This window comes from Orcinus orca, chromosome 1 (genome assembly GCF_937001465.1).
Source record: "Orcinus orca chromosome 1, mOrcOrc1.1, whole genome shotgun sequence".
In the NCBI taxonomy this organism is placed as follows: Eukaryota; Metazoa; Chordata; class Mammalia; order Artiodactyla; family Delphinidae; genus Orcinus; species Orcinus orca.
In genome coordinates this window covers 165,020,147-165,044,554 of record NC_064559.1, presented here as the reverse complement: position 1 = coordinate 165,044,554, position 24,408 = coordinate 165,020,147, and the positions used below count along the sequence as shown (strand labels likewise).

Here is a 24,408-nt window from a genome sequence, read left to right as displayed (position 1 = left end):
CACAGCTGTCCACCCCTCTCCCTCCGCAAACCTTCCCCGCTTCTCTCTCTCTCTCTCTCTCTCTCAACCCCAATCTCCAACTGCCAAAATGTTTCCTATCCTTGCTTCTTGGCACAGAGACTTTTCTGATCCCCTAAATAATGGAAATGTCTACCTATTCTGAGCTTCCAAATTATTTTGCACATTTTTTGGAGGCAGGTCCTTCTTTGTTATCTGATTTAACAAACTATGTTTTGGTATGAGACCACATGATAGAGATCAGAAAGCCACAGCCCCTACCTCAGGGAGTTCCCATCAAGAGGAGGAGACAGGCAAGAAATAAGACAATACAACTATGAAAAGAATGTTCTGATAAAAAGGGGGACCTAACCCAGATAGATAAACTCAGAGAGGACTTCCTGGGGAAAGCAAAATATGAATTCAGTTTTAAATAATGAAGGATAAAATAGTCAACCAAGCAAAAAGCATGGCAAAGTGTGTTACAGACAGAACAATTCTTTTGTTCTTAAATTCTCACCTCCTTGGAAAGGCCTTCCCCAGATATCTACTTTAAAATGACTATCAGTCTCCTTCCAACACACACACCATATGTCCACTCTCTTTCAAAATATCCAAAGCAGCTTTATCAAATCCCTATGTTTAATTATAGATTTTTTTTTTTTCGGTACTCGGGCCTCTCACTGTTGCGGTCTCTTCCATTGCGGAGCGCAGGCTCCGGACGTGCAGGCTCAGCGGCCATGGCTCACGGGCCCAGCCGCCCCACGGCATGTGGGATCTTCCCGGACCAGGGCACGAACCCGTGTCCCCTGCATCGGCAGGCGGACTCTCAACCACTGCACCACCAGGGAAGCCCTATAGATTTTTAAAATTAATTTATTTATCTGCCTCTCCAATCGGAAAGGAATAGGAATTACATCTGTTTCACTCACTGCTTTATACCAACACTTAGCATAGTGTCTGGCATATAGTACATGCTCAGTAAATATTTGTTGAATGAATTGAAGAAGTTGGAACAAATGTGAAGATTTAGAAATGCTGGAAAGCTTGAAGAGTTCAAGGAACACCCAAATATACAGTATGGATGGAACACAGGAATGGTGAGTGAGTGGGAAGTACAGCTGAGGCTGAGAGTTTGCCAGGAGCTGGATCAATAATGAATTTTATGCCTTCTTAAGCAGTTTGGATTTCATTTTGAGAGCAATGGACAACCACTAACCATTTTTAAGCTGGTGAATGGTGGTTTTGTGACATGATCCTATTTGTACTTTAGAAAGTTTGGAAAATAAACTGAAGTGGAGGTGAGGTGGCCATTCAGGAAGTCATTGCAATAATCCAGCTGAGAAGTAATGAGTGCTTTCATGTGGCTGTGCAGTGGGCATGGGGAAGCAGGAACATTTTGAGAGTTATTTAAACAGAAGAGGGTGCAGGGCACCAGAGGAGGATGAGTCAAGGACAATGAATGCTTAGGGTTTTGGTTTGAGCAACTGTGTGTTTATTGAAACAATCACCAACATAAGAGATTAGAAGAAAGGGATCATATTTGGATGGGGACAGTTGAGATTATGAGTTATGGAATTCTGAGTTTCAAACAGAGTTATCTAGCAGGCTTATTAAAGTGGAAGAGAGAAATCTGACCTCAAAAGTGTAAATTTTGATATCTTTACTATAGTGATCGTAATTAAAGCCCTAGATGTAGATGAGACCATTCAAGAACATATAAAGGAAGAGGGGAAGAGAACTGATACAGGAAATCTGAGAAACACATCATTTTTAAAGAAATGAATTAGAACACATACATGCACACAAAACCAAAACGAACCAATCAAACAGGAGGGGCAACAGCCAAAGATGAGGAATAAGAAATAATGGTAACATAGAAACCTGGGGGAAAGTTAATATTTTTTTCCTTTGAAGGATGGCATGATCAACAATTTAAGATATTACAGAGAAGCCAAGTATAATAAGGACTTAAATGTATCCACTGGATTTAACAAAGAAATTAGTGACCTTACCAAAAACAAGTCCACTGTCATGGTGGAACAGAACCCCAGTTGCAGTGAGCTTGGAAAGATGGGTCCAAGATGAGCAGAGGAGACCTTTATTTTCAACCATTTAGTTGAGAGGGAAAGGACAGATAATAAGTAGCTAGAGATAAGGGTATTGAGTTTCAGGATGGTTTCTCTTTTTTGATAGATTTTAGTTATTTAGACCTTGAGAGCAGAGCTTCTGTCAGGTAGTGCTTGCCATCCTCCACAGGAGGCATTTAAATAAGTATTTGTTATGTTGAAATGAGTTTCAAGTCTATAGATTCAAAGGTAAGAAACAAAGCTCCAGGGGCTTCCCTGGTGGTGCAGTGGTTGAGAGTCCGCCTGCCGATGCAGGGGACGCAGGTTCGTGCCCCGGTCCGGGAAGATCCCACATGCCGCGGAGCGGCTGGGCCCGTGAGCCATGGCCGCTGAGCCTGCGCGTCCGGAGCCTGTGCTCCGCAACGGGGGAGGCCACAGCAGTGAGAGGCCCGCGTACCGCAAAAAAAAAAAAAAAAAAAGAAACAAAGCTCCAGTGAGTTTTGAATCACCTACCACTGTTAGGTCATCTACATTACTCATTATTTTCCTTTCCTAGTGGGGGCAATATATCACAACTTTTCACCCAGTAACCAAGGATCTGAAGGGAGGCCCTCTGACCCTATTTAACAAAGCACCAGGAAATGGGTTAAATATCAGTAGGGATGACCAATGCGGTAAATTGACTTACTTTGACTTTTTTTCTTTTATGTCCACATCGTCATAGATAATAACTTCCTGAGACCTAAGTTCTAGGGTCAAGATAGGATCAAAATAGTCTATTATTAGGTATGGTTTATACAATCCCCAGCTTTCCAAATTATACACAATTACTTAATTATCTAGGTGCATCCCCATGCCTGTTTTATCAAAATCTGATCATAGGATATAGAAAGGATCAAAGAACAAAACAAGTATCCATTTGGGAAAAAGTTCAACTGAGGAATAAAAAATAGTGAGATGTCCTAGTATCTCAAACACATGCATAAATATTTATATCAATTTGATTTCATGTGGATTTCCAGAAAATATGAGTTGCTGAAAGGATCATGTTTAGACTAGGTTCCCATCATTCTGGAACTGGACAAAGATGTTATAATGCTAGAGCAGTGAGAGGGCTTAATTCCTAGAGGAAAAAAAACAACAGAACATTAATGTTGATTTTTCTTCCCTGATTTTTATTTCAAAACACTGACAACTGCTTCTTTATAATAAGCTTGCATAAAATTGAATCTGACTTAGTACATAATCATAATTAGACGTTTTCAGTTTAGGATATTCACATTCCTTGGTGCTCTACATAGAATGCCATAATATTCAAGTGACTCACCACTTGAACTAGTTAGAAACCTTTTGGCATAATTATTCACAATTCAGTTATTCATATATTTGGATGGGGTACAATGTGTGCCTATTCTGACCTTTTTATTTTATTTTATTTTATTTATTTATTTTTATTTTTGGCTGCGTTGGGACTTCATTGTTGCACACAGGCTTTCTCTAGTTGCGGCGGGGGAGGGGCTACTCTTCATTGCGGTGTGCAGATTTCTCATTGCGGTGCCTTCTCGTTGCAGAGCACGGGCTCTAGGCGCACGGGCTTCAGTTAGTTGTGGCACGCAAGCTCAGTAGTTGTGGCTCACAGGCTTAGTTGCTCCGTGGCACGTGGGATCTTCCCGGACCAGGGCTCGAACCCATGTCCCCTGCATTGGCAGGCAGATTCTTAAGCACTGCGCCACCGGGGAAGCCTGGGAGAGCTGTTATTATACCAGATTTATGTAACTATTTGTTATTTAGTGCAGCAAACTTACATTTGTGGAATATAATATACATTTGAATTGTCAAGTCAGAGTAAAATCAAAGTAGCCACCATCGCTAGAGCCCATAAACTAAACCTGACAAACAACAAAACACATGGCCCTCTCTCATCGATAGATTCAACTTACTGAACGTGACTGAGAGCGAGCACACTAGATGTCAGGCACTGTATTAATTTGTGCACTGTTGTTTTTATAGCAAAGCAAAAAGTATTCCAATGACCCATCCTTGATTCAGTTAGTATGTGTACTGCAAAGTGGTCATGTTCAAATTACTATGTCTTAATTCCGGTGAGCTGGCTGTTAAATCCTTCAGAAGGTTATGTGGTATAATGTAAAATGCACGAGCTTCGTATTCAGAGACTTGAGTACAAATCCTAGGTCACTAAAGTTTGGATGTGAGTCCTAGAGCCTTCCTAAAAAGGGATAATGCATCTATTTCTCGGTTTTTAAGAGGCCTGGCGTATAGGAGGCACTTGAGAAATGTTACTCATCTTCCCCAATGTAAGTACTACTATTGTGTAAAATGTCTTTGATTTTGATGTATCAATTTTTCATTAAACATGGAATGCAGGAAGGATTACTACTTCTCTTTCTCAGACTGTGAATATGTCAGTTCTGAATAATTTTGTTCCAGCAAATAAGCGAATGTCACTTACCTAAATCAGGCAGCGAAATGGAAAATGCACTGTTAATTGACAAAAGACACAAAGGGTTAAGGGAAAAAGCCATGTTCAGAAATATTAGCTGATACATCTCAAATAACATATTGATGACAAGGTTTCTTGATACAGATGCTTTGGGGGAAAGATACGAAGCAAACCTTTCCTGCAGCTTTGTTCTGATCACCTCCCCTCTCTTGTAAATGAGTTTATTTATCCCCAGTGACCACCCACACCCCCTTTCCTAACGAGACAATCTCAGGCTGTCCCTTAGCCCTGCCACAGGATTCTGTTTCTGCCTTCTACCTTCCACGATGCCAATTCAGTGTGGGGTAAGTATGGTGAGAGAGAACCATCTGGAGACGCTGGACCCTGACTATGTTTATGTTTAACCAAAGAGGTGACTTGAGGGGAGAATTCCAGGCTAGGTGGAAATGGAAGATGGTAAATGTGCTTAGTAGGAGAGGACATTGGCTAGGTAGATCATCTGGTTTTCCTCATATCTCACAGTTAAGATTACATGAAAGGAAGCATGATGTGGTAGGAAAAAAATCCATGTATTTTAAGCAATTAATTTAATTTCAGTCCTACAGGTATGCTGGGGACACTCATCACGGGCCAGGCCCATGTGCTGGGTATACAAAATGATTAGACAGTTTCTGTCCTGAAGTAGCTCGCGGTTTAGTGAGGGGCACCAAAAGTAAGTTAATATAACACTCTGTGATAACATGATAAAGGGCTGACCAAAGGAACAGCACTAACCTTCATGGAAGCTTTAGTTCTCCATTTCCAAAATGAATACCAGCACCTATCTTGTAGAGCTCCCTTTGTACGGGACGAGCTTTCCTAAGTGAATGTGCCTGGGACAGGGCTGATACTCAGTGATCCCTTCCGTTGGTGTCTATGAGACCAGGACTGTGATGTGCAGGGCGCAGTAGGAGAAATACATGGTCACTAGAGTCAGAGCTGATATGACTCTCACTTCCGCCACTTAGCCACTTACCCTGGGCAAGTCACTTAACTTTTCAAAGCCTTAGTTTTTCATCTGTAAAACGGAGGAACAAGTTTCTAACTCATGGGTTATTGTGAGGATTAGAGAGAACACATGTGAAGCCTTAGTGCACTTCCTGCCCTCAACATCTAGTGAGCACATATCCTTGGGGCCATGGCTTAAGCAAGCGGTCCCTTGCTTAAGGGAGCCTTTCTTAACACCCGTTCCCTTCCTCCATTCTAATTAGGTCAGGGTGCTGGTAGCTCCTATTTAAACACAGAAACCAAGGCCACAAAAAAAAATCTATAATGATATTTCCTTCCTTTAGGTCATCTATTCATTCAACAGATATTTATTGAGTGCCTATTATATCCCAGGCACTGTTTTTTTTTTTTTTCCTTCCAGGCACTGTACTTTATGTTGGAGATACTGCAGTGGACAAAATAGTCAAAATCCCTGCCCTCATGGAGTCTAGTAGAGTGAGACAGACAGAAAACAAACAAGGAAATTTATGATCTGTCATGTAAGGAAATTTATGGAGATAAGTGCAATTAAGAAAAATAGAGCAGGGTAAGGGGGGAGGGGGACTGGAGGTGAGAGCTGGTTTGCCATTTTTCAGAGGACGTTCAGGGAAGGCTTCACTGATAAGGTGATTTTGAAGCAGAGGCCTGAAGATAGTGAGAGAATAGGCCAGCTAGATATCTGGGGTAAGAGCATTCCTAGGGGAGGAAACAGCAAAGAGACCCTCAGGCTGAGGAGTGCTTGGCCTGTTGAAAGAAGAAGTCAGAACATTTGGAACGGAGGGAGTGAGAAAAGGCTTAACATTTAATTCCCATGTAAAACTCATAGCATAGCTAAGACCCGTGGCATTTAATTCTTGGTTTATTTATGCCTAAATCAAGCCATTTAATAATGACTATCCTAACAGGCAGTGTGTGCGTGTGTTTGTGAGTGTGTGTATGTGTGTGTGTGAGAGAGAGAGAGAAGATTGAGAGCCCCGATTCTTTTTTTTTTTTTTTTTTTTTTTTGCGGTACGCGTGCCTCTCACTGTTGTGGTCTCTCCCATTGCGGAGCACAGGCTCCGGACGCGCAGGCTCAGCAGCCATGGCTCATGGGCCCAGCCGCTCCGCGGCATGTGGGATATTCCCGGACCGGGGCACAAACCCGTGTCCCCTGCATCGGCAGGCGGACTCTCAACCCCTGCGCCACCAGGGAAGCCCCCAACTCTTTTTAAAGGTCACATTTTCATGGTTGCAACCTCCTTCTGAAGAAAACGCAACAAACTAAGAGTTGATGTTCCAGAGAGGAGACCTCAATCAAAAGGCTCAACAAAAGGTAAACAAAGAAACAAATAAAGTTCTGTTGTTACCTTGGTATGTCTCCATGCTATTAATTGAAAAATTAAGGTAGAGAGGCAGGTTTTGGCAAAATTTAAGGGGAAAAAAAGGCTTTTTAGACCTTCCTACAAATGGCAGATTTCCCCCTGCACATAGTGAATTTCTCTTTATAGAGGTGTGCAGGCATAGAGATTTGGCTTCTTAGGAAATCTGCAGAGAAGCTTGTGTAGTGGGTTGGATTAGGTATATGGATTTCTCTTCTTACCCTGATTCTCTGACTCTAAGAAAAAGGGTTTCTCAGTAGTACCAATAGATGTTACAAGATGTGCACGGGATGTTACAGAAACATAGAAGAGAAACCGGTAATACAGGTTTGGGTAGAAAGGTTCATGGAATGTGTCCCAGAAAGGATAATATTTGACCAAACTTTAAGGGAAGGCTAGAACTTTGATAATCAAAGGAAGCTGGAGAAGGGCAGGTACATTCCAGACCAACGGAATGTCGTGGTCAAAAGCAAGGAGGCAGGAAACGCCAGGGCCCTCATATACAAAGAGGGAATGTGTTAATGGGCTGGTGATGAGAGCAAATCTGAGCGAGAGATGGAGCTGGACGAGTAGGAAGGGGCTGCCATAAAAGTATTGACTTGCAATGAAAAGGGATTGGATATTTGTTCTAAAAGTCATAAGCAGTCACTTACAGTTCTAAGAATAGCTCTAAGAAAAAGGAAATAACATTTGAATTTTAAAAACGTCAGCATTGGGACTTCCCTGGTGGTCCAGTGGGTAAGACTCCACGCTCCCAATGCAGTGGGCCCGGGTTCAATCCCTGGTCGGGGGAACTAGATCCCTCATGCCTACCGCAACTAAGATCCTGCGTGCTGCAACTAAAACCCTGTGTAGCCAAAATAAATAAATAAATATTATTTAAAACAAAAAAACACGCATCAGCATTCTCACCTGGATCAAATTTTTAAGGGACTGCAGGTATCACACTAATAATTTTTGTCAGAAACATCTAACCTGCTAAGGTCGGGGTCCGCCTTTAGGTCTCATTGGCCACTGGAGCTAGACTCCCTCTTCTTCCATGGTCAGGACTACAATTTGTAAACCCCATATTCTATATAAATCTCTTGGTAGATCTACATCCAACAGAAAATTAGACTTAAAGTCATGTTACTCTGAGGTTTTATAATTGAAAAAACTTCAAGGTAGAATAACATAATTCCGTGTCAATATATGTAACAACCTGGGTCAAATTATTTTACCATCCTCTGCCCTCATAAAATACAGATCTATGTCTATGTTTTTTTTGTGTGTGTGTGTCTCTCATACACACACACACACACACACACACACACACACACATATGAGAGAAGTACCTCCAGAGACCACCCAGTCTCCCTCCTCCCTCCCATTATACGCAAGAAGAAACTTGATCCCTATGAATGCAAAATGGAAGTGATTTGCCCATGGTTGCACACTGAATAAACAGAGAAGCTGAAACTAGAATCCAGAACCTAGGCCTCTTGTTTCTTTCTCCTACTCATGAATTTCTAACCTTCCCAATTCCCACTGGTAATTAGCTAGGGTGATCTTGGAGGGTCCCTTCCAGGTCTAAGACTTTGAGAAATTCATCTTCCCTTTCCACATACTGCCTCTCTCAACAGAGGCAAATTAGAATTTGGAAGTGTAGACAAATAAAACCACTGGAACTTGTAGGGCTGAGACAGCATAATAGGATGTAATTAATAACATAATGCTCAGTAACAACAACAGGAATCTATGCCAAGGATGATGAGGAAAGTTTCTTTCCTGGACTTTGTTTGATTAAGACTTTCCCTCTACCCTTGTTCACAGCCTTTTCTCATCAATTTTTTCAAAAGGGACATTGTCACTTTCTCATTAGCATCTGTGGGTGTAGTTCACTCAGATATTGGCAAGGAGGTGGTAGGTGATAACCAGGGCCTTTGGTTTTAGTTTCTGGTACCGCTTCACTAGAAGAACAGGATAGAGACCATCGGCTGTGTAACTAACCAGGCCAGCACTGCTAATAATCTCTGGGAAAGAGAAATAAAAAGGGACCTTTTACCTTATCTTTTCTTTCGACTTGCTTTTCTTCATTTTAAATCTATCCTTTTCTTTCTTGAAGAACCTCTGCAGTCTTTTAAGTGCTTCTTTTCCATCTAAACTAAGAGGAATCAGAGGATATAAATAACACGATGTTTGAGAGAGTACTGGGGATGGAAACCTGCTGTAGTAAAAAGGATCAGAGACTTCAGTCTCATTTCTTCAACACACCCCACTCGAGGAAGAGCAGGAAAATGCCTTGTCAGCTTCTATGCTCTTCTTCTTTCTTTAGATGCTGATGGGAAGTAGCACATATCAGCTATGGATGGAATTACTATATTTCAATACAAACTTTCATCTACACCAAATGGTTTCTATTTTAAAGACTTTATGGAGCAAAGTCTTCCTTTTAGAGACGATGACTCAGGGACCCATAGTTTACAAACTATACTAGAAATACATTATAGAAATTCCTAGCTTCTGAAATTCACATCACTAATCTTTAATTTATGGAATGATAATATAACAAGGATGGTACAATGACTGCCTGGTTGATGATTAAAATTTTTCCAAATATGCTCTTGATTGGGGGGCGGGGAGCATAGGGAGAGGGAATGATACATTCACATCATCCCACCCAGCATGAATGCCCTCTTTTCCCTTCAACCCTCAAACTTCTTGCTTTTGACTACTGCTGTTTTCCTTTCCACAATGTGTGCCTAATAACTGAATTTGATTAATAATGCCCATTTGAACAAATACTGTCCTTGATAACACTGAATTATTAGATAATAAATTAAGCCCCAATCCCAGAGATAGCCTCATTAACTTTCAAAGATACAGGTAAATCATAACCATTGATTTCTTCCTGGAAAAGCAATTACAGAATTGAAGCATTTTATTGATATTTACTTCTCTTTTCTCACTTATTCCCTAACACAGTATCAAAGTCCTCTACTCTAGGAGATGGACATTTTCTCAAAAGAGAAAGCAATGTGATCAAAATGATTAGATATGATTGTACACAATTACAAGTACCCAACTGATCACAATGTTGTATTACAATAGCTTATCTCCATTCTCTATGCATATCTTCCCTAAAGATGGGGTGGGTAGGGATGGAGGTCATTTGTTAAACTTTGGTTTTCCTAGACTAACAGGAAATACCCTTAGCTATGAAGCCAAGAAAAAGAGAAACTCACTCTATCTTTGGGTAGTTGCTCTTTGTTCTGTAGACCTCTTCATACATTTCTTCACTATTTTCTTTTGAAATTAAAAAAAATCATTATAATGGCAATAATTCAGATTCATATTTGACACAAAATTATTGGATACCTACCAGGTGCTAGGTACTCTAATATTTTGTTTGTGAAGTAGTTTTTATTGAAACATATGCACATGTTTTTACAAGCACGTGGTAAAAATAAGTAACCTCTATAAAAGTATGTACAAACAAAAATTAAATTTTGCTTCTACCCTGTTTTCAAGTCTGTCTGATTTAGTCAAAGAAAGTTAATTTATTAACAGATTCCCACCTTCAACCCTCCCCCTTTGCATATTTTACATATAACAATCAGTCTACTAAACAGCAGACATTGTGCTGAATGCTGGGGAAATAATGGAGACAACCAGACACATCTTGAAAAATCTTCCCCCATCATAGCATGGCTTTCACCTAGTCCAACACATAAGCTTAAAATACACAGTTATACTTTGAATGTACCCTGGCAATGGAGGATTTTCAAGTTCAGAACTTGATTCACAATGAGTTTAGGACAGTCACTTAACTTCTCTGTGCCTCAGTTTCCTTTTTTTAAAATGAGGGTACCATGTTTAATGATCTCTAAGATTGTTTCTCCATCTAAAATTCTAATATTCTAAGAAGGACAAAAACAACCAGAGTAGCATTTGATTATCCCTCCTCCATTAACTTTTCATTCATTCAACAAATATTTTTTGAATATGTAACATGTGCCTGGCATTATGATAGGGGCTAGGGAAAATGGTGAGCATAGAGAAGGAAATCATCTAGGAGGGAAGAGAATTATTAATCAAAGAACCACATAAATATAGAATTACAACTGTGGCAAGTGCTATGAAAAAGAGGGTCATGGTACTATAAGACTGTATACCTAAGAGAATATTCCCTGGGGAATAAGGATTGAGCTGAGATCAGAAGAAAAGATTAAGAGTCACTTAGACAAAGGGGCACAGGGGAGGAAAGAACATGCCAGGAAGAGGGAGTAGAATATGCAAACACCCTGCAGTGGGAGCCTAGAAAGTCAGAGAAGCTAACAGGTCAGCATGACTGGATCTCAAAGATGAAGACTGAGTATGTATGAAAAGAGGATGGAGGGGTAGGTAGGGGCATTCAAGTCCTCTATACCATGTTAACGTCAATCTTAAAAGTATTGGGAATATACTACAAAGTTATAGTAGTCAAAACAGTATGGTACTGGCACAAAAACAGACATAAATCAATGGAACAGAAAAAAAGCCCAGAAACAAACACACTTATGGTTAATCTATGACAAAGGAGGCAAGAATATACATGGAGAAAAAACAGTCTCTTCTATAAGTGGTGCTGGGAAAACTCCTAGAAGAAAACACAGGCAGAACATGCTTTGACATAAGTTTTAGCAATATTTGTTTTTGGATCTGTCTCCTCAGGCAAGGAAACAAAAGCAAAAATAAACAAATGGGACCTAATCAAACTTAGAAGCTCTTGCACAGCAAAGGAAAAAATTAACAAAACAAAAAGACAACCTACTGAATGGGAGAAGATATTTGCAAATGATATGTCTCAAAAGGGGTTAATATCCAAAACATATAACAAGCTCATACAACTCAATATCAAAAAAACAAGCAACCTGATTTAAAAAATGGGCAAAGGCCTGAATAGACATCTTTTCAAAAAAGACCTGCAGATGGCAAACAGGCACAAGAAAAGATGTTCAGCAACACTAATCATCAGGGAAAGGCAAATCAAAAGCACAATGAGATATCACTTCACATCTGTCAGAATGGCTATCATCAAAAAGAGGACAAAAGGGGCACCTTCAAGTTGGTGGAGGAGTAAAACGTGTAGATCATGTTCCTCCCCACAAATACATCAAAACTACATCTACATGTGGAACAACTCCTACAGAACACCTACTGAATGTTGGCAGAAGACCTCAGACTTCCCAAAAGGCAAGAAACGTCCCACATACCGGGCCGTGTGGCTGACAGGGTCTTGGTGCTCTAGCTGGGTGTCAGGCCTGAGCCTATGAGGTGGGAGAGCCAAGTTCAGGACATTGGTCCACCAGAGACTTCCCAGCCCCATGTAATATCAAATGGTGAAAGCTCTCCCAGAGATCTCCATCTCAATGCTAAGACCCAGCTCCACTCAACGACCAGCAATCTACAGTGCTGGACACCCTATGCCAAACAACAAGCAAGATAGGAATACAACTCGACCCATTAGCACAGAGTCTGCCTAAAATCAAAACAAATTCACAGACACCCCAAAACACACCACGGGACGTGGTCCTGCCCAACAGAAACACAAGATCCAGCCTCATCCAGCACAACACAGGCACCATTCCCCTCCCCCAGGAAGCTTACACAACCCACTGAACCAACCTTACCCACTAGGAATAGACACCAAAAATGAACCTGCAGCCTGTGTAAAGGAGACACCAAACACAGTAAGTTAAGCAAAATGAGAAGACAGAGAAACACACAGCAGATGAAGGAGCAAGGTAAAAACCCACTTGGCCAAACAAATGAAGAGGAAATAGGCAGTCTACCAGAAAAAGAATTCAGAGTAATGATAGTAAAGATGATCCAAAATGTTGGAAATAGAATGGAGAAAATAAAAGAAACGTTTAACAAGGACCTAGAGAACTAAAGAGCAAACAAACAATAATGAACAACACAATAAATGAAATAAAAAATTCTCTAGAAGGAATCAATAGCAGAATAACTGAGGCAGAAGAATGGATAAATGATGTGGAAGATAAAATAGTGGAAATAACTACCACAGAGCAGAATAAAGAAAAAAGAAAAGAATTGAGGACAATCTCAGAGACCTCTGGGACAACATTAAACACACCAACATTCAAATTATAGGGGTCCCAGAGGAAGAAGAGGCAAAAAAAGGGGCTGAGAAAATATTTGAAGAGATTTTAGTTGAAAATTTCCCTAACATGAGAATGGAAATAGTCAATCAAGCCCAGGAAGCACAGAGAGTTCTACACAGGATAAATCCAAGGAGAAACACGCCAAGACACATATTAATCTAACTATCAAAACTTAAATACAAAGAAAAAATATTAAAAGCAGCAAGGGAAGCAAGAATTAACAAACAAGGGAATTCCCATAAGGTTAACAACTGATCTTTCAGCAGAAACTCTGCAAGCCAGAAGGGAGTGGCAGGACATATTTAACGTGATGAAAGGGAAAAACCTACAACGAAGATTACTCTACCAAGCAACGATCTCATTCAGATTCAGTGGAGAAATTAAAACCTTTACAGACAAGCAAAAGCTAAGAGAATTCAGCACCCCCAAACAAGCTCTACAACAAATGCTAAAGGAACTTCTCTAGGCAGGAAACACAAGAGAAGGAAAAGACTTACAATAACAAACCGAAAACAATTAAGAAAATGTTAATAGGAACATACATATCGATAATTACCTTAAATGTAAATGGATTAAATGCTCCAACCAAAAGACATAGACTGGCTGAATGGATAAAAAACAAGACCCATATATATGCTGTCTACAAGAGACCCACTTCAGGCCTAGGGACACATACAGACTGAAAGTGAGGGGATGGAAAAAGATATTCCATGCAAACAGAAATCAAAAGAAAGCTGCAATAGCAATTCTCATATCAGACAAAATAGACTTTAAAATATAGATTACTACAAGAGACAAAAAAGGACACTACATAATGATCAAGGGATCAATCCAATAAGAGGATACAACAATTATAAATATTTATGCACCCAACATAGGAGCACCTCAGTACATAAGGCAAATGCTAACAGCCATAAAAGGGGAAATCGACAGTAACACAATCATAGTACGGGATTTTAACACCCCACTTTCACCAACAGACAGATCATCCAAAATGAAAATAAATAAGGAAACACAAGCTTTAAATGATACACTGAACAAGACGAACTTAATTGATATTTATTGGACATTCCATCCAAAAACAGCAGATGACACTTTCTTCTCAAGTGCTCATGGAGCATTCTCCACGATAGAACATATCGTGGGACACAAATCAAACTTTGGTAAATTTAAGAAAATTGAAACTGTATCAAGTATCTTTTCCAACCACAATGCTATTAGACTAGATATCAATTACAGGAAAAAATCTGTAAAAAATACAAACACATGGAGGCTAAACAATATAGTACTAAACAACCAAGAGATCACTGAAGAAATCAAAGAGGAAATCAAAAAACACCTAGAGACAAATGACAATGAAAACATGATGACCCAAAACCTATGAGATGCAGCAAAAGCAGTTCTAAGAGGGAAGTTTATAGCAATACAATCCTACCTCAAGAAACAAGAAACATCTCACATAAACAACCTAACTTTACACCCAAAGCAATTAGAGAAAGAAGAAAAAAAAACCCCAAGTTAGCAGAAGAAATCATAACGATCACATCAGAAATAAATGAAAAAGAAATGAAGGAAACGATAGTAAAGATCAATAAAACTAAAAGCTGGTTCTTTGAGAAGATAAACAAAATTGATAAACCATTAGCCAGACTCATCAAGAAAAAAAGGGAGAAGACTCAAATCAATAGAATTAGAAATGAAAAAGGAGAAGTAACAACTGACACTGCAGAAATACAAAGGATCATGAGAGATTACTACAGAAAACTATATGTCAATAAAATGGACAACCTGGAAGAAATGGACAAATTCTTAGAAAAGCACGACCTTCCGAGACTGAACCAGTAAGCAATAGAAAATATAAACAGACCAATCACAAGCACTGAAATTGAAACTGTGATTAAAAATCTTCCAACAAACAAAAGCCCAGGACCTGATGGCTTCACAGGCGAATTCTAACAAACACTGAGAGAAGAGCTAACATCTATCCTTCTCAAACCCTTCCAAAATATAGCAGAGGGAGGAACACTCCCAAACTCGTTCTACAAGGCCACCATCAGCCTAATACCAAAATCAGACAAAGATGCCACAAAAAAAGAAAACTACAGGCCAATATCACTGATGAATATAGATGCAAAAATCCTCAACAAAATACTAGCAAACAGAATCCAACAGCACATTAAAAGGATCATACACCATGATCAAGTGGGGTTTATTCCAGGAATGAAAGGATTTTTCAAATATGCAAATAAATGTGATAAACCATATTAACAAATTGAAGGAGAAAAACCATATGATCATCTCAATAGATGCAGAAAAAGCTTTTGACAAAATTCAACACCCATTTGTGATAAAAACCCTCCAGAAACTAGGCATAGAGGGAACTTACCTCAACATAATAAAGGCCATACATGACAAACCCACAGCAAACATCATTCTCAATGGTGAAAACCTGAAACCATTTTCTCTAAGATCAGGAACAAGACAAGGTTGCCCACTCTCAACACTATTATTCAACATAGTTTTGGAACTTTAGGCACAGCAATCAGAGACGAAAAAGAAATAAAATGAATCCAAATCGGAAAAGAAGTAAAACTGTCACTGTTTGCAGATGACATGATACTATACATAGAGAATTCTAAAGATGCTACCAGAAAACTACTAGAGCTAATCAATGAATTTGGTAAAGTAGCAGGATACAAAATTAATGCACAGAAATCGCTTGCATTCCTGCACACTAATGATGAAAAATCTGAAAGAGAATTTAAGGAAACACTACCATTAACCATTGCAACAAAAAGAATAAAATACCTAGGAATAAACCTACCTGAAGAGATAAAAGACCTGTATGCAGAAAACTATAAGACACTGATGAAAGAAATTATAGATGATACAAACAGATGGAGAGATATACCATGTCCTTGGACTGGAAGAATCAACATTGTGAATATGACTATACTACCCAAAGCAAACTACAGATTCAATGCAATCCCTATCAAACTACCACTGGCATTTTCCACAGAACTAGAACAAAATATTTCACAATTTGTATGGAAACACAAAAGACCCCAAGTAGCCAAAGCAATCTTGAGAAAGAAAAATGGAGCTGGAGGAATCAGGCTCCCTGACTTCAGACTAAACTACAAAGCTATGGTAATCAAGACAGTATGGTACTGGCACAAAAACAGAAATATAGATCAATGGAACAGGATAGAAAGCCCAGAGATAAACTCATGCACATATAGTCACCTTACTTTCAATAAAGGAGGCAAGAATATACAATGGAGAAAAGAGAGCCTCTTCCATAAGTGGTGCTGGGAAAACTGGACAGCTACATATTAAAAAAATGTACAACACTCCCTAACACCATACACAAAAATAAACTCAAAATGGACTAAAGACCTAAATGTAAGGCCAGACACTATAAAACTCTTAGAGGAAAACATAGGCAGAACACTCTATGACATAAATCACAGTGAGATCCTTTTTGACCCACCTCTTAGAGAAATGGAAATAAAAACAAAAATAAACAAACACGACCTAATGAAATTTAAGTTTTTGCACAGCAAAGGAAACCATAAATAAGATGAAAAGACAACCCTCAGAATGGGAGAAAATATTTGCAAATGAAGCAACTGACAAAGGATTAATATGCAAAATATATAAGCAGCTCATGCAGCTCAATATCAAAAAAACAAACAACCCAATCCAAAAATGGGTAGAAGACCTAAACAGACATTTCTCCAAAGAAGATTTACAGATTGGCAACAAACACATGAAAAAATGCTCAACATTACTAATCATTAGAGAAATGCAAATCAAAACTACAGTGTGGGGCTTTTCTGGTGGCGCAGTGGTTGAGAGTCTGCCTGCCAATGCAGGGGACACGGGTTCGTGCACCGTCCGGAAGATCCCACATGCCGCAGAGCAGCTCGGCCCGTGAGCCATGGCCGCTGAGCCTGCGCGTCTGGAGCCTGTGCTCCGCAGCAGGAGAGGCCACAACAGTAAGAGGCCCACGTACCGCAAAACAAACAAACAAACAAACGAAAACTACAGTGTGGTACCACCTCACACTGGTCAGAATAGCCATCATCAAAAAAATCTACAAACAATAAACGCTGGAGAGGGTGTGGAGAAAAGGGAACCTTCCCGCACTGTTGGTGGGAATGTAAATTGATACAAACACTATGGAGAATAGTATGGAGGTTCCTCAGAAGTCTAAAATTAGAACGACCATACGACCCAGCAATCCCACTACGGGCCATATACCCTGAGAAAACCATAATTCAAAAAGAGTCATGTACTACAATGTTCATTGCAGCTCTATTTACAACAGCCAGGACATGGAAGCAACCTAAGTGTCCATTGACAGATGAATGGATAAGGAAGATGTGGCATATATATACAATGGAATATTACTCAGCCATAAAAAGAAATGGAGTTATTTGTAGTGAGATGGATGGACCTAGAGGGTATCATACAGAGTGAAGTAAGTGAGAGAAAACCAAATACCATATGCTAATACATATATATGGAATCTAAAAAAAAAAAAAGTGGTTCTGAAGAACTTAGGGGCAGGACAGGAATAAAGACACATAGAGAATGGACTTGAGGACACAGGGAGTGGGAAGGGTAAGCTGGGACGAAGTGAGATAGTGGCATAGACTTATATACACTACCAAATGTAAAACAGACAGCTAGTGGGAAGCAGCTGCATGGCACAGGGAGATCAGCTCAGTGCTTTGTGTCCACCTAGAGGGGTGGGATAGGGAGGGTGGGAGGGAGATGCAAGAGGGAGGAGATATGGGGATATATGTATATGTATAGCTGATTCACTTTGTTATAAAGCACAAGCTAACACACCATTGTAAAGCAATTATACTCCAATAAAGATGGTAAAAAAAAAAAAAATATGACAAAAGATGTTGGTGAGGATTTGGAGGAAAGGGAACCCTCCTACACTGTTGGTGGGAATGTAAATTGGTGCAACCACTATGGGAAACAGTATGGAGGTTCCTCAAAGAATTAAAAATAGAACTGCCATATGATCCAGCAATTCCACTCCTGGTGTCTATCTGAAGAAAATGCAAACACTAATTCAAAAAAGATGCACCCTAATGTTCATATTAGCATTATTTACAATGGCCAAGATACGGTAGCAACCTCAGTATCCATTAACAGATGAATGGATAAAGAAGATGTAGTGTATACACACACACACACACACACACACACACACACACACAGGAATACTACTCAGCCATAAAAAGAATGAAATTTTGCCATTTGCAACAACATGGATGAACTTGGAGAGTGTTATGCTTAGTAAATAAGCCAGACATAGAAAGACAAAAACTGTATGTTTTCACTTACATGTGGAATCTAAAAAAGAAAAAGAAATATAAATGAATATAACAAAACAGACTCACAGATATAGAGAACCAATTGTTACCAGTGGGAAGAAGGGTGGAGGAAGGGGCAAGGTAGGGTATGGGCAAGATGTGGAAGGGGATTAAGAGATACAGACTACTAGCTATAAAATAAATAAGATACAAAGATATGATGTACAGCACAGGGACTATGACCAATATGTTATAATAACTTTAAGTGGACTATAATCTATAAAAATATAAAATCATTATGTTGTACATCTGAAACTAATGTGTAAGTAAACTATACTTCAATATTTTTTAAAAGTATTGAGAATCCATACAAGTGTTTTAAGTAAAACACATTCCTATCTTCAGACTTGGATTGTGAAGAGATCAGGAAGAAAGCAATTTCACCTCAAAGTTGCTTTCTTGCCACAAAAGACCCATTACCAGCATCTTCACCTTCATGATTCTAAATGCATTTATTCACACATACCTTGAACCACTTCTATTAGCTTATCATCACCCCACCCAAATGGCATTAATAAAAATATGTAAATAAAAGATACCTTACTACTAATCTGCCACAGAAACTCTTAGCAATTCCTATTGACAGTTTCAAAAGTTTTCTTAAACTTACCATTATCTGAGACAAATGAGTTAGAGAAATCTGACTTTGCTCTGTGGGGAGAAAAGATACAAAGACCATTGACCTGTTGTATTGTACTTCTAAAGTCTCATCACATTCATCTCACTGAAGGGCTGGCACGTATTTACCCCTCTCTCCCAGGGTACTCAACATCATCATACGTCTCGGAAATGGAATTTGGCTTAAAGGCTCCTTGGCCTGGGGTCTCTTTAGTCATCTCCAAGGCCTTCACATACCCCCCTGTAAGGAAAACAGAGAACACCCTGAGAACGTCTCATCAACTGCTCTCATAAATGCATTCACACAGGTCACTGGCAATGGAGACAATAATAGGAAAAGGCAGATTAAATATGGTAACACTGGATTATAACCTCGACATGCAGGATCCTTTGGCAAACCACTTCACCTTGCTAAGCCTCAGTTATGATTCTCTCAAGTTGGGATAATGACAGTAACCCCTCTTGGATGATTGTGGCAAGGATTAATACATATTTATGAAGGGGGCTAATTACCCAGTAAACCAGTGAGTCCTCCCTCTTCTTGGATGTTTCTTCCTCTCATCCCTGACCTCAAATGTTGAAGTCTACCAAGGTGCAGCCCTGGGGCTTCAATCCCTACATTTAGATGACTTATCCACTTTGTGGCATTTTTTCTTAAAGTAAAATTTCTTAGACAAGTTGATTGAGCACATGCCAACATTTATTATGCATTAGTAATGGATTCAGCCAGATAGTGTGCCAGGTTAAAAATTGCCTAGGGATTCTTTGCACAAGTAGCTAGCCTGTTACATGCAGAAGCTGGTTTATTTCACAGAGCTGTAAACTTGTCATAACCCTAAAACTGTCACCTTTTTATCAGTTGGCATAGGTTAATATTTACAGTATGGGTGATTCAGAACCATTTGCAGACATGAACTATTAATCAGAAATAAGAAATATATCTGAGAAATAACAATAAGCACATTGACTTTTATCTTTTTTTACATCTTTATTGGGGTATAATTGCTTTACAATGGTGTGTTAGTTTCTGCTTTATAACAAAGTGAATCAGCTATACATATACATATATCCCCATATCTCCTCCCTCTTGCGTCTCCCTCCCACCCTCCCTATCCCACCCCTCTAGATGGTCACAAAGCACTGAGCTGATCTCCCTGTGCTATGCGGCTGCTTCCCACTAGCTATCTATTTTACATTTGGTAGTGTATATATGTCCATGCCACTCTCTCACTCCATCCCAGCTTACCCTTCCCCCTCCCCGTGTCCTCAAGTCCATTCTCTACGTCTGTGTCTTTATTCCTGTCCTGCCCCTAGGTTCTTCAGAACTTTTTTTTTTTTTTTTAGATTCCATGCATATGTGTTAGAATACGGTATTTGTTTTTATCTTTCTGACTTACTTCACTCTGTATGACAGTCTCTAGGTCCATCCACCTCACTACAAATAACTCAATTTCGTTTCTTTTTATGGCTGAGTAATATTCCACTGTATATATGTGCCACATCTTTATCCATTCATCTATCAATCGACCCTTAGATTGCTTCCATGTTCTGGCTATTGTAAATAGAGCTGCAATGAACATTGTGATACATGACTCTTTTTGAATTATGGTTTTCTCAGGGTATATGCCCAGTAGTTATATTGCTGGGTCGTATGGTAGTTCTAATTTTAGACTTCTGAGGAACCTCCATACTATTCTCCATAGTGTTTGTATCAATTTACATTCCCAACAACAGTGCAAGAGGGCTCCCTTTTCTCCACACCCTCTCCAGCATTTATTATTTGTAGACTTTTTTTTTTTTTTTTTTTTTTTGTGGTACACGGGCCTCTCACTGTTGTAGCCTCTCCCGTTGTGGAGCACAGGCTCCGGACGCGCAGGCTCAGCGGCCATGGCTCACGGGCCCAGTCGCTCCGCGGCATGTGGGATCTTCCCGGACCAGGACGCGAACCCATGTCCCCTGCATCGGCATGCGGACTCTCAACCACTGCGCCACCAGGGAAGCCCTGTTTGTAGATTTTTTGATGATGGCCATTCTGACTGGTGTGAGGTGATACCTCATTGTAGTTTTGATTTGCATTTCTCTAATGATTAGAGATGCTGAGCATCCTTTCATGTGTTTGTTGGCAATCTGTATATCTTCTTTGGAGAAATGTCAGTTTAGGTCTTCTGCCCATTTTTGTATGGGTTTTTTTTTTTTTTGATATTGAGCTGCATGAGCTGCTTGTATATTTTGCAGATTAATCCTTTGTCAGTTGCTTCATTTGCAAATATTTTCTCCCATTCTGAGGGTTGTCTTTTTGTCTCGTTTATGGTTTCCTTTGCTGTGCAAAAGTTTTTAAGTTTCATTAGGTCCTATTTGTTTATTTTTGTTTTTATTTCCATTTCTCTAGGAGGTGGATAAAAAAGGACCTTGCTGTGATTTATGTCAGAGTGTTCTGCCCATGTTTTCCTCTAAGAGTTTTATAGTGTCTGGCCTTACATTTAGGTCTTTAATCCATTTTGAGTTTATTTTTGTGTATGGTGTTAGGGAGTGTTCTAATTTCATTCTTTTACATGTAGCTGTCCAGTTTTCCCAGCACAACTTATTGAAGAGATTGTTTTTCTCCATTGTATATCCTTGCCTCCTTATTCATAGATTAACTAATCAACTACCATAGATGCGTGGGTTTATCTCTGGGCTTTCTATCCTGTTCCATTGATCTATATTTCTGTTTTTGTGCCAGTACCATACTATCTTGATCACAGTTTCAATTTAAGTGCTTATGATTGGTCTGTTTTTTTTTTTATTTCTTCCTGGTTCAGTCTCGGAAGGTTGTGCTTTTCTAAGAATTTGTCCATTTCTTCCAGGTTGTCCATTTTATTGGCATATAGTTGCTTGTAGTAATCTCTCACGATCCTTTGTATTTCTGCAGTGTCAGTTGTTACTTCTCCTTTTTCATCTCTAATTCTATTGATTTGAGTCTTCTCCCTTTTTTTCTTGATGAGTCTGGCTAATGGTTTATCAATTTTGTTTATCTTCTCAAAGAACCAGCTTTTAATTTTATTGATCTTTGCTGTTGTTTCCTTCATTTCTTTTTCATTTATTTCTGATCTGATCTTTATGCTTTCTTTCCTTCTACTAATTTTGGGGTTTTTTTGTTCTTCTTTCTCTAATTGCTTTAGGTGTAAGGTTAGGTTTTTTATTTGAGATGTTTCTTGTTTCTTGAGGTAGGATTGTATTGCTATAAACTTTCCTCTTAAACTGCTTTTGCTGCATCCCATAGGTTTTGGGTTGTCGTGTTTTCATTGTCATTTGTCTCTACGTATTTTTTGATTTCCTCTTTGATTTCCTCAGTGATCTCTTGGTTATTTAGTAGTCTATTGTTCTGCCTCCACGTGTTTGTATTTTTTACAGATTTTTCCCTGTAATTGATTTCTAGTCTCATAGTGTTGTGGTCGGAAAAGATATTTGATATGATTTCAATTTTCTTAAATTTACCAAGGCTTGATTTGTGACCCAAGATATGATCTATCCTGGAGAATGTTCCAAGAGCACTTGAGAAGAAATTGTAATCTGCTGTTTTTGGATGGAATGTCCTATAAATATCAATTAAGTCCATGTTGTTTAATGTATCATTTAAAGCTTGTATTTCCTTATTTGTTTTCACTTTGGATGATCTGTCAAGTCCCCTACTATGACTGTGTTTCTGTCGATTTCTCCTTTTATGGCTGTTAACATTTGCCTTTGTATTGAGGTGCTCCTATGCTGGGTGCATAAGTATTTATAATTGTTATATCTTCTTCTTGGATTGATCCCTTCATAATTGATCATTATGTAGTATCCTTCTTTGTCTCTTGTAATTGTCTTTATTTTAAAGTCTATTTTGTCTGTTATGAAAATTGCTACTCCAGCTTTCTTTTGATTTCCATTTGCATGGAATATCTTTTTCCATCCCCTCACTTTCAGTCTGTATGTGTCCCTAGGCCTGAAGTGCGTCTCTTGTAGACAGCATATATATGGGTCTTGTTTTTGTATCCATTCAGCCAGTCTATGTCTTTTGGTTGGAGCATTTAATCCATTTACATTTAAGGTAATTATCAACATGTATGTTCCTATTACCATTTTCTTAATTGTTTTCGGTTTGTTATTGTTAAGTCTTTTCCTTTTCTTGTGTTTCCTGCCTAGAGAAATTCCTTTAACATTTGTTGTAAAGCTGGTTTGGTAGTGCTGAATTCTCTTAGCTTTCGCCTGTCTGTAAAGATTTTAATTTCTCCGTTGAATCTGAATGAGATCCTTGCTGGGTAGAGTAATCTTGGTTGTAGGTTTTTCCCTTTCATCACCTTAAATATGTCCTGTCACTCCCTTCTGGCTTTCAGAGTTTCTACTGAAAGATCAGCTGTTAACCTTATGTTAACATAAGGTTATGTTATTTGTTGTTTTTCCCTCGCTGCTTTTAATATTTTTTCTTTGTATTTAGTTTTTGATAGTTTGATTAATATGTGTCTTGGCGTGTTTCTCCTTGGATTTATCCTGTATGGGACTCTCTGACTTTTGTCTATTTTTTTGTTTTGTTTTTTGCAGTATGCGGGCCTCTCACTGTTGTGGCCTCTCCTGGTATGGAGCACAGGCTCCGGATGCGCAGGCTCAGCGGCCATGGCTCACGGGCCTAGCCACTCCGCGGCATGTGGGATCTTCCCAGACCGGGGCACGAACCCGTGTCCCCTACATCGGCAGGTGGACTCTCAACCACCGCGCCACCAGGGAAGCCCTGACTTTTGTCTATTAATTAAAGGCACCAAGCAACAAGATTTTATCCTCTGACAAGAAGTCAGTTAGCATATAGGCCCCAAACTGTCTCAATGAATGTCAGCTCCCAGAGGCATAAAGGCCCTACTTTTTCTTACGGAGTTATCGGTATGTTTCTCCAGCACAAAGCAAAGATGCTGAACACACAGTTGCTTAATTCTTACTTCAGGACAATTTTTTTCTTTCTTACTCCTTCCTTTTTGAGGCAGATGTATTGAAAAATGTTTATGGCTTCATTTTAAAAACAGACAACTCCCAAGTTACATCCCTAACTTAGACATCTCTCGTGAGTTCAACCTTCACACCATTTCCATTTGGTCGTCTCAACACATTACATTCCAAACCAAACTCTTGCTTTCTCTCTGTGAATGTGCTCTTCCTGAAGTCTGCCCCATATCAACAAAGAGTAGCAACCCCAACCTTTCAGTTGCTCAGGTCCAAACCCTGAAGACATCCTTGACTCCTTTCTCTCTCATGTCCCACCTCCAATCCACAGCCATCTGTCAGCTTGACTTTCGATCTAAATCCTGAATCCAAGCATATCTCAAC

At 39.3% G+C, this 24,408-nt stretch overlaps 1 protein-coding gene across 1 annotated transcript in view; it reads right to left on the bottom strand.

Annotated features, from left to right (window-relative positions):
- FYB2 (FYN binding protein 2) overlaps positions 1 to 24,408 on the bottom strand; it is a 133,853-nt gene that overhangs the window by 12,449 nt on the left and 96,996 nt on the right. Inside the window, exons 10-15 of the mRNA XM_033435411.2 lie at positions 19,204 to 19,315; positions 19,067 to 19,107; positions 10,136 to 10,196; positions 8,956 to 9,054; positions 4,537 to 4,565; positions 2,755 to 2,815 (exon numbers count right to left, since the gene is read on the bottom strand). Coding sequence (XP_033291302.1) covers positions 2,755 to 2,815; positions 4,537 to 4,565; positions 8,956 to 9,054; positions 10,136 to 10,196; positions 19,067 to 19,107; positions 19,204 to 19,315 — 403 coding nt within the window. The remainder of the gene's footprint in view (positions 1 to 2,754; positions 2,816 to 4,536; positions 4,566 to 8,955; positions 9,055 to 10,135; positions 10,197 to 19,066; positions 19,108 to 19,203; positions 19,316 to 24,408) is intronic.